Raw genomic sequence first — 11,850 nt, 5'->3', positions numbered from 1 at the left:
GTCAGGGCAGGTATGTGTGCTCAAGGTTTTAAGCTGAGGCTTAAGTAAATGATCACCTAGCGTTTATCAATGTCTTGCTTTTGAACAGAAAGCCACCTACTGTGAATCACAACTTGTTCAAAAAAGGAGGAGGAGAGGGGGGACACATTGTTGGACCAGGGGAGGGGAGGGAAATATTTCTAAGCAAATATTTGGAAAAGAAACAGCCCATTTCTCTCTGACTGACCAATGAGAGGAATCTGTATGCTGGCAAAGGGTTTGGTCCATTCCAGAAGGCTCACATATCAGCAGGTTGGATGGACAACTCCCACAACAGGACAGAATAAAAGACAGGGAGAGGGGAGAACTGCTCACATTGTCTGCAGAGCACAAAGGGGAGTCACTTGATTGCCAAGAGCTGGTCTGAGATATTCCATCATCATGAACAGCTACAGCTTTAGGCAATCTTCTTCTGTCATTGGTGGTGGAGGGTTTGGTGGTTCTTCTTCATTCAGACCTCCAAGCATCCATGGGCTATCTTCTCCTAAATTTGCCTCTCCTGGGTTTGGAGGAGGCCTAAATAGTGGCTATGGTGGTGGAAGTTTTGGCTTTGGGGGTGGCTGCTTTGGTGGGGCTGGAGGGAACGTAACTGTCAGTGATGGCCTCCTTTCGGGAAACGAAAAGATAACTATGCAGAATTTGAATGACCGCCTGGCAAACTACCTGGACAAAGTGCGTGCCCTTGAGGAGGCAAATACTGAGCTAGAGGTTAAAATCCGAGACTGGTACCAGAAGCAGGGACCGACCGCGACCCGTGATTACTCCCCATATTACAAGACCATTGAGGACCTCCGGGACAAGGTAAGACTTTGGACTTGGATAAATTGAATCCCCAGGGATTTATTGACCTTTCAGCCTCTTGTGAAAGATATTTCAATTGGGATATGTCGGCTCGAGTCTTTGGACAGCCAGTGAATAGTATTGCAGATCATACTATACTCTAAAAAGGTTTCTTTGTTACTGGATTAATATATTATGCAATTTTTTTGCTTTGTACGTCATGGATTAGGGCTTTACACATTGTGCAACTCTGCCAGTTGTAGGCGATGCACAAGGAACCATGACTTAGCACAAAATGTAAACTTTGTCAGTTCTATGTTTGAAAATTTTCCCATATTTCTGAAATTCCTAAAATGGAAAAGGGCTCTGGCCCTGCAGAGAAAACTAAATTGCAACTTCCAACCTACCCCACCATTGACCATGTTGATTGGGAATTATAAATCAGCAACTAAGGGATTCCCCTTAAGTTCATCTCCTGCACTTTTTTTCTGGCTTGCACTGTGAACATGGTGAGATAGGCAATAGTTTAAACGCTGCTCTGCATTTCTCTAAAAACACTCATTTTTAAGTCTCATATGGCATGGTGACATTAATACGACAAACTCAAATTCCAGTAGCCTCTCTGAAGATAGCTGATAAATTAATATTAATAAATCCCTAATATTCACTGTTATTCACTTAGCTTGAATCATTGGACCTGGTTGGCAAATATTTTGCTTGCTGTCTATTGCAAAGCATAAACATCATCCAGGAAGCATTCAAGTGCCTTTACTTCATTTTTATTACATAGTTAGTGACTTCCCAGCAGAACTTGGGACTAGAATTTTAGTCACAAATCAGTGCAAGTCAAGTCCACACATGAACAGACCTAATTTTATGTCCAATTTTAGAGAGGTTGTGAAGTAAATCTACTTCCTCAATGAATGTTTTTTTAAAAAAAGGTTGCCAATCACAAGAGCACAAGATACTGCAATCAGTTGTAAATATGATCTGGTTGCCAAGCACCAGAATTGTGATCATGTGACCATGGAGGCGGTTCAATGTTCATAAGTGCAAATGTAATTCAGAAAGCACTTTTCCTAAAGCTGTTGCAACTTTGAACCATGGTTAAATGAATAGTTTGAGAACAAGGATTGCCTGTATTTAAGGATTACTGTCCATTTTGCCAAACTCTGGACAAAGAATGCTGTGTGTGTGTGTGTGTGTATGTGTGTGTGTGTGTGTGTGTGTACAGCATAATTCTGACATACTTCACCTTTAAAAAACTGAATAAGAGTAATGGAATTATGTACATTAGACAAGAATCAAAATCATTTTTTTAGAGCATAGACAATAGTAGCTGCATCTGTGTCTGTTATATGTCATCTGGAGCAATGTTTGATCAATTGATTTATCAAATAATACTAAGTAATTAATTAAACAATATGCCTAAGGCAGATATATCTCATGTAGCTACAAGAACTTACATTTCCAAATTTAGATCCATGTGCTGTTGAGAATTAAGGTATTTCTTGATTCTTGAATTAGCACCTCTTTTCGGCTATTAGCACCACTCTCATGTTAGCTAAATGCTTGACTACTACTAGCATATTAATTTATTTTTCTCACTATCGCTGCAGATAAAATCATCATTATATACTCTTTAAATATTGTAATGCTTGTATGCTGAGAAGATGGTCTGAAATGCATTCCTGAGCAAATCTGTTGATATTTGCATGTTGCATTGTTTACATTGGGTTGCATTGGATCAATGGATTATAAATTAAGCATAATTTACATCATTCCTATCCATTTCACCAGCTCTATTTTAAAAGTGTTTCAGTTCGTAGTCTGTGCATTCTAGATAATTTCTTATATTTGATTTCAGCTATGGACCTTCTCATACATTGCCCCATTTTATCTCAAAATTGTGCACTTCTATCAGTTCAAGGCTACACCAAATTTTAAGCATAGGACATCTCTCAACAGCAACTTGCCCAATATTTTGACCCAAAATTTCCATTCTTCCTCTCCCTTCTCCCATATACATAGTGCTAAATTGCTGTAGTTGGCTGTCTCCAGGAAATAGAAATGCCTTAGATTTTGTTTTCTAGAGGATATAATTGTACAGTATTTAAAGGTGCTAAGAAAGTATCCTGTTTGAAAAATTGTTCAAGGACAATGCTTTAACTGAAGGACATTGCTTATACAAGTCCACTTTAAACTTTTAAAAGAAAATATGTGAAAATAAAAAAGAGGCCAATGACTGTGATCATCTATTTTAGACAATGGAAAGCAGGGGTATCCAGAGGAGAGTCAAAAAAGTCAAGATTATTCTTTTGATCACATGAGGACCTCTTAATTTTTGTTGATTCTCCTTTAATTTAGGATGTCATGGCAGGAAGTGCATCTGATCTTAATCTTCTCCATTTCAGCAAAATATCTCCTATGTTATTATTAAATGGGTATCTCTATTTGTTCATGTGCTATGTGTTAGTTTTTTTCTGTTCTGCAATGATGCATAAAGCCTCCATCCTTGAAGACTGAATGCAAACATTCTCCTTTGGAACCTTTTGAGATAAAGATCTCTGAAGCTCCTTCCTTCATTGTCTTAATATTCCTAAAGGCCACCTATATATCTTAATCTGGAATCAGAGTAGAGACCTTCCATTCAATTAAACCACAAAGCTTGGTTTTGTTTCTGCTATTTGGTAAAGAGGAAAAAGAAGACAAGAAATCAGTAATTAAGTAAACCCTTTTTTATACAATCATACATTTTTCTATACATACCAGTGATGGGCTCCTATGGGTACATTCAGGAACACAGTTCCAGTAGCAAAATTTGGAGCTCCACCCCAGAGCACCCAATTTGCACTGAAAGATGTTGAAACAAAATGCATAAGCCACACCCACAGTGTGGTAGTAAAACTTTTGGTAGCCCATCACTGCATACAACCAAAATTTATTTTGTGACAACAGAATCACTTAATCTCCAATTTGTTTAGATAAGAAACACACACCCTAAAAGTACAGAGTAAAAGAAAAACAAACTCTATCTATCTATCTATCTATCTATCTATCTATCTATCTATCTATCTATCTATCTATCTATCTTTTATTTATTTTGTATTATCTGTATTTTATAATTTTTGGTTCTGAGCTACCTCGAGTCTCTAGGGAGAAGGGCAGCATACAAATTGAATACATAAATAAATAAAAATATTTATTATAAAGAAACCAATACAGCCTAGCAGTTAATGATTACAAACTTGCAAGTTGGCTGTTAGTTTTAAAGAATTTGATATGTTGAAGCTGAGCCACAAAGAAAGTTAGTATGTAAAGTAAAGAGCCAGGCCAAAACTTCTTTGTGACAGTAAAGTTGGACAGAATCCCAAATGTGAATGTTTGACATTGATTATGGTACACTAGTTAAGGCGCTGGAGTAGGATCAGAGACTCAATTCCAAGGTGACTGTCAGGCCCCAAGAACCAAGAACATGTGGAGTTATTTCTAAAAGTTTCCTTTATTTTCCCCCACTTATAGACAAAAATCTTGCCAAACTAAAGCAACTATTTCCATTACTATAGATATACTCTGAAAATTACTAGGAAAAAGCCTTTTTCTCCTAATCAAAGTATCTAAACTTCTCTATGCCTCTTTGTCATCTGGAATGCAATTCATCTTTCCTGGAATCCAGGCTACATTCCACCACATCAGTCACTCACTCTCAGAAAAAAACAATAAAATGGAGATCCATATGTAAACTGCCTTGGATTCTTGAGGAAAAGGTGGAATTAGAAAGCCAAGAATTATTTAAAAAAAAAATATCTGTAAAGCACTATGTCTTTGGCTGGATGATTTTCCTAATCCTATACCTGCTGCTACTTGAAGTTAACCACAAGTTAACCACATCGCCCCGAGTCCTTGGAGAGGGGCGGCATACAAATCCAATTAAATAAATTTTATAACTTTTATTTATTTCAATGTTGGTTATGCTGAATTTACATTGTAAAAGTTGCATTGCAAGAAGAAAGTGATAGACATATCTTTATGCCAACAGCCTACAATGTTCTGATGAGAATGTATATTAAATTTTTTAGGTGAATCAATTTGTTACCTGCATAGTCCAATCAAACTAGTAAATAGCTTATTTATAGAACTTGTAGAACTCATATCAGTCTAATGAATAGCGTAAGTTGTATAACATGACTATATTAAGGCAAAAGGAGCCATGAAACATATCCTTAGAAATAACAGAATTGAAAGACTTTTAGTCCCATTGATTTAGTCAATGATCAACTGAAACTTTTGGTGCGGGGCAATCTTCTTTTAAGTAAACAAGTAAAAATACAACATGGATGTCTAGAGAAGAAGTCAGTTCACTCCAAGAAACCTAAAGACACACAAACACAGCCCATCAACTGCCTGTATATGGAGCTCAGAGTAGTTTTCTAAAAAGAAATGCTACGACCAAAAGCAAACCACTCCAATTGTGTGTTACTTCTTGTCTTGCAGATCCTGGTTGCAACAATTGAAAATAACAAAATGATCCTGCAGATTGATAATGCCAGGTTGGCTGCTGATGACTTTAAAACCAAGTAAGTTAATCTTTCATAGTCCAATAGTAATAGAATTTTATCATAGTTGTAGACCACAGACTAGATAAAATCTATGATAAAATCCTGTCTGTCAAGTAAACATGCTGTACTAAAATCACAATCCATAAACTGTGTCGCCTGTAGTCAGTTAATTATTAAAAGGGAAAGGAATAAGCAGTGCAAAAGATTTACCATCTTTGTTGTATAAATTAGCTATGGTGGATTTGGCACGTATTTCCAATGAATTCCCAGTGCTGCTGGGCAGAATCTATTTTCACAAGCAATAAAACGGGGAGAAATGTATATTTGCCATTTGCAAATTATGGGAGGGAATAGGGGAAGGAATCTGAAAAGGATCTATTCATCAGTGATCTCTTAATTAGCATTGTTACCTATTACAAAAGAAGTGGTCACATAAAAGGCATAACATCAGTCTTCTGTATCTAGATATCTTTATCCCCTCCTTGTCAACCGGCCTAGCATTGTAAACATCTCTATATCAGGAAATGGATTGACAAAATGAAACAGAATCCGTGACATTTTAAAGTATGCTTAAGAAAAGTGAGATGTTTCTTTCTTTAACCAGGTTTGAGACTGAGCAAGCCCTGCGCATGAGTGTGGAAGCTGACATTAATGGCTTACGCCGAGTGTTGGATGAGCTGACCTTGTCTAGAACTGACCTGGAGATGCAAATTGAAAGCTTGAAAGAAGAACTGGCTTATCTCAAGAAGAACCATGAGGAGGTAAAGAGAGAACCACTTGTTCTCTGGGTTGGAAACTCATTTTGTTATGATTAAAATAAAACCAAAGAGTGGGATTGAAGTTATATGTAACTAACTTAAATTCTATGAACATCACTCATTCTTCTTAAAATAGTACTAAAAGGCATTTCACAGTCTCTATTCTATAACTGCAACAGGGGCTGTACATTCAGCATTGTCAATAAGACAACGTTCTACACTAAATCTAAGGTCGGCAGAAAGTCTTAGCTTTATCTGTCAATAGTAATAGCAATAGCACTTAGACTTCACAGTGCTTTAGGGCCCTCTCTAAGTGGTTTACTTAGAGCCAACATATTGCCCCCATAATTTGGGTCCTCATTTTACCAACTTCAGAAGGATGGAAGGCTGAGTCAGTGAGACTTAAACTGCTGAACTGATGGAATTTAGCCTGCAATTCTGCATTCTAACTGCTGCACCACCACAGCTGTACCTTCCTAGCATCTTGTATAACAATTGAGTGGTTTGTTTGTTTGTTTGTTTGTTTGTTTGTTTGTTTGTTTGTTATTTATTTATTTTGTCAAGCATGTACAAGGTTGTAGGCATTTGTATAAACATAAACATTAGCAAAGTAGATGCACGTAAATTAGGCAATAGGACAATAGGCCAGAGATGGTGGGCAATGGCGTACTTAAGCATGCCCCTTACAGACCTCTTAGGAATGGGATGTAGTTTTAGATAGGGGTGTAGAAAGTCTAAGTTAGATCTATGTTGCTATGCAAATAGATCCTCAATTAATGTTTGGGCTTTTTCTCCCCTCTCATTTTAAAGGAAATGAGTTCTCTCTCTGGCCAAGTTGGTGGCCAAGTTAGTGTGGAAGTTGATTCTGCCCCAGGCATTGACCTCACCAAGATCCTGGCAGACATGAGAGACCAGTATGAGCTGTTGGCTGACAAGAACCGAAGGGATGCGGAGGCATGGTTTGCGAGCAAGGTGAGCTAAGAAAAATGGGGAGAAAATGAAATGGGACAGGGAGAATTCTTCAGGAAAAATGATTCGGGAAGAGACTACTGGGCTGGTATGGTTCTCCAAATCATGATCTGACTTATAAATGTCACCTTCTCTTTAAAATATATATAGACCGAAGAACTGAACAAAGAGGTTGCCATCAATACTGAACAGCTGCAGACCAGCAAGACGGAAATTACTGACTTGAGACGGACTCTCCAAGGTTTGGAGATAGAGCTGCAATCCCAACTTAGCATGGTATGTGGATCAATGGCAGTGAAGGAAAGCCAATGTCTGAATCTTGAAATAAGTAACTTGATTTGATCCCTTGAGCCATGCATGTTTAGATGCATGTGTACGGACACATATATGAAATGCGAAGAAGTAACAACTAAACATTCAGAGATTTGATTTCTGTCACCTGCAATAGATCTGAAGAGACAATACTGGTCAAATATTTAATTCAATATTTTATTAAGCTGTTATTTAAGCACGGCATATTGAATAAAACAGAGTAAGTTGGGTCTATAAAACACTAAACTGTAAATATAATGTTTAAATTTATATTTATTTATTTATTTATTTATTTATTTATTTATTTATTTATTTATTTATTTATTTATTTATTTATTTATTTATTTATTTATTTATTTATTTATTTATTTATTTATTTATTTATTTATTTATTTATTTATTTATTTATTTATTTTGCCCAATACAAATTGAAAGTTAAAGAGAATAAAAATATGTAGTAGTAAATACCAGGGAAGGGATAGAAGAAGAGATATGATAATAGAATACATCAATGAAGAGTAGAGGAAAAGATATATGAATGGGAGAAAAGATATATGAAATATAGGAGAGACAATTGGACAGGGGATGGAGGGCACACTAGTGCACTTATATCAATACACAACAAATTTTTAAAAACTGCATTAGGGCTGAAAATATGTGTGGACCCAGAAAGTGTTGGCAGTACTGAACAAGAAAATGTGCACTTTATAAAGCAGCGTCTTCTGTTTTTGTTTTTGTCCCCTCCACCAACATAGCAAACAAGTGAAAAAAAGAACTAGTAATTGTGAGATATGAAATAGTAAATAATTAAATGTTCAAGTCAATCTCACCAATGCTTCTGAAAAATGCCATGCCATGTTTCAGCAGTCCTCTGTTGCAGGGGTCTCCAACCTTGGTAACTTTAAGACTGGTGAACTTCAACTCAATTCTTCAGCCAACTTTACTGGGAGTTTAAGTTCACCAGTCTTAAAGTTACCAAGGTTGGAGACCCCTGAGCTCAGTGCAAGTTAACCAAATATAAGTGTTACCCCTTAATACCTAATTTCTCTTCCTAAACTTGCCCCAGTTTTCAAAAAAAAAAAAAAGTTTGAAATTTCTTTCAAACTGACGCTACAGATTTTTTTTCAGAAAGCACTGAATTTTCCTTCTCAACAATGTCTTCTTCTTCTCAGAAATCTGCCCTGGAAGGCACCTTAGGAGACACAGAAGCTCGCTATGGCGTCCAGCTCTGCCAAATCCAAAACCTAATCAGCAACATAGAAGCCCAGCTGGTTGATCTCCGCAGTGACATGGAAAGACAGAACAATGACTATAGAATGTTGATGGACATCAAAACCCGTCTGGAGCAAGAGATTGAAACTTATCGCCAGCTCTTGGACGGCCAAGACTTCAAGTAAGTTGCTTCCAAATATAAACATGTTACTATTGGTAGCTTTAAGCATCTTCATTTTGTATCATTTCTATAAATTATATATGTTGTTTTGCATCTGTTAGCTGCCGTGTGCCTTGAGCAAAATGAATTGCTGAGTGCTATTTTCCAAAATAATGAAGCTGAAAAATAGTGCTGTCCTTATTATTTGCAAACAAATTAAGGAAAGGAACCTTTAGATACCCTGGCTCTGTTTGTTTCCCATCAAACATAGGAAAAAAATGACCAAGCACCCTCCTTAATAGAGGGTGAAGTAGAATAGTGTCAGATTATAACATTTTTGTCGATTTGGACAACTGTGCAGACTTCAACTCTCAGAATTCTCCAGCGAGTCATGAGAATCATTGCTTTGGAAGGATGCATGGAATGGTAGTCTAATGCTAGTCAAGTTGCTCAATCTCTATGTTGTAGTCAATGGGGATGAGAGTGGGGAAAGATTAGTTGTATGGGAAGAATACTTCTGATTCTGAAAGCCTAGTCTTTGGGTTTGCTTCCTGTCACTCAGGCTAATTCTGAACAGGGTTTATTTGTTTATTCATTTTAAAAAAGCTTTAAGTTGTTTAAATATTTCGTTCTTAAATTGATAAAGATGATAAATTCTCTTTAATTTGCTTTAGAAAAACAACCCCAGGCACCTGGGTTATTGGTTGCTCATTTGTCTGTTGTGATTTTGAGTGTAACTATTCTTTCTTTTTCTTTTTTTCCTCTCCACAGCTTTTCAGGTAATGCCTCAGGAATGTATGGTAAGGTTTTGTTATTTTGAGGGAGGGAAAATTATGGAAAGCAATTTTTAATATAGTTTCTGGATGTAGGCTGGATAGTACATGATAGACAGCCATTTTGCTTAAAAGTAATCAAATTCAGATCTAGGAAGAAGACTGTTACTTGTAAATTTTTCTTCAGACAATGTTGAATTCCATGACAGAAGAAAATCAGGATGGATTGTATTACAAAATATACTACTTGTCATTTCTTTAAAATCCTGATACTGTAAATTCTTTGAGACTGAATTTTCATTAGAATGTCACAATGGGGAACTTTTCTTAAACTAACTAATTAGTAGTTATTTTTTGTCAATATCTCCATCTCCCTTAACTTACTTCTACTCCACATTTACTCCTTCCTGGCCATCATTTACTTCTTTTTCATTGTCAACTATATATTTGATAATGTCCAAAATATCATATACATCCTCCAAACAGAGGCTATGGCCTCATGGTATAAATGAACAATCTGTTACCCTCCAAATGTTTTGGATTTCATTTTCTATCAGTTTAAGCCTGATAGTTAATGTCAAGGGACAATGAGAGTTGTGGTCTATCAAGATACTTATCATTTCCTATGCTGCTACTATCATTTTAACTTTTGAGGGAATATCTGCCAAAAGAGATTATCTAGATTCTAGAAAGATATTTTCCAAACTTGCCAAGTTTAAAACTTGTAGACTTTAATTCCCAGAATTTTTCAATCTGGGGAATTTTGGCATACATCTGAAAATTGCCAAGTTTTAAAAAGCATGATTCTAGAAACTAGGCATGTACAAGATAAATTAAATCACATTCCCATCTGGAGTAAGTTCCAATGCCATTTTTGTATTGAAAAGCAATAATCATAAATGCAATAAAATAATAAAATGCAATAAAAGCACAAGTCCATGCAAGTTGATTAGAACCACAGATATCTCACAGTCCCCTCATTACAATGGCATAAAGACAGACTTATTTACAAAAAGGCTAGGAAGTATCATGAGATGTTGCGTGTTCACTGATCATTCCAGGGCATGTTCTTTCCTTCAAGTACAATGTCTTTATTAACATATAATTTGTGCCTAATAAAGCTTCATTTCTTCCTTGTTTTGCTATAGACAAAGTAGTTACTGGTAAGAAGCCTTAAAGAACACCTTCTATGTTCTGCACAAATACTCAACACAGAGATTACAACTGGTAGCTGCCATCATCAAGAGATGGAAATGTAGTGTTTCACACAGCTGTAGTTTCTTAAGCACTTATTCTTGGTGGCTGGGGATGATGTAACAATTTGACTTAGTTGCTTTTCTTTATCTGTCTAATAAAGTTCTTTTGGGTCTTGCAAATTCTAAATGGAGACTTATTTCTAGCAACAAACTTGGCTTTTAAATACAGCAAGCACTGATTGGCAGTTTAAAGAGCAGCTAAAATTTTCACTACTACAAACATGTGTATATCACAAGTTTATTATATCTTTAAAACTCTTCAATTGTATGCAGCCTGAGATGTGGGCGGGGGAGGGAGTGTGTAGCTGGATGGATTCTTCACGTACCATGCAAAAGTTCAGTTTTCCTGACCCAATCCCATCTAGTTTTTGTCTTTTGATCCTCATCAATCCTGGCCCACATGATCCATGTTATTAGAGACGAGCATTTTGAGTAGAAAACACTCTATATTCTATACAAACCTATACACATCAATGCAAACTGGGCTGTTCTGTGCATATAACCTCTGGGGGTGGGAATCAATATTTGATGTTCATCTACTGAATCAGTTCACATTTTCTGAGTCAGAAAGAGAATTCAACGGCAGGCACTATTAGTCCTGCAAGGTAGTCCAAAACAAGAGGCAGAAACGGGAATACTAATTCGACTTTTATTGTAAGGTTACATTAACAGAATCTTGCAAGATAGAAAGTATTTTCTGTCTTCCCTTTATTCTCAGGAAAACAGTGAAAGTCCTGCTCTGACTCAATTCCCCATACCCGACAAACCCTCTGAAGTTGAAACAATGATTCCTTTATTAGGAACACCAGCAGCCCTGGCTAAAAATTTCTCTTTCACCTCAAGCTAACTAGTCTGCCCACAGGGGCGGGCTACTGCCCGGATGTGGGGGAACGCAGTGGGGTAACGAAAATGGAGCTCCACCCCAGAGTACCCAATTTGCACTGAAAGACGTTGAAACAAAACACAGGGTGTCCTGCATAAGCCACACCCACAGTGTGGTAGTAAAAAATTTGGTAGCCCTTCACTGTCTGT

General features: G+C 36.7%; 1 protein-coding gene across 1 annotated transcript; it reads left to right on the top strand.

Annotated features, from left to right (window-relative positions):
• The first annotated feature begins 294 nt into the window (after nt 1–294).
• On the top strand, nt 295–10,938 carry LOC139175807 (keratin, type I cytoskeletal 19-like). The gene is made up of 8 exons (XM_070767093.1): nt 295–840; nt 5,314–5,396; nt 5,983–6,139; nt 6,947–7,108; nt 7,256–7,381; nt 8,590–8,810; nt 9,561–9,589; nt 10,711–10,938. Exons 1-8 carry the CDS (start codon nt 421–423, stop codon nt 10,737–10,739), a joined length of 1,227 nt encoding a protein of 408 aa, XP_070623194.1. The 5' UTR covers nt 295–420; the 3' UTR covers nt 10,740–10,938.
• Nucleotides 10,939–11,850: the final 912 nt, after the last annotated feature.

Source organism: Erythrolamprus reginae, chromosome Z, assembly GCF_031021105.1.
Source record: "Erythrolamprus reginae isolate rEryReg1 chromosome Z, rEryReg1.hap1, whole genome shotgun sequence".
NCBI classification, from domain to species: domain Eukaryota; kingdom Metazoa; phylum Chordata; class Lepidosauria; order Squamata; family Dipsadidae; genus Erythrolamprus; species Erythrolamprus reginae.
Note: the sequence above shows the minus strand (reverse complement) of the source record. Positions and strands in the feature narration are given on the sequence as shown.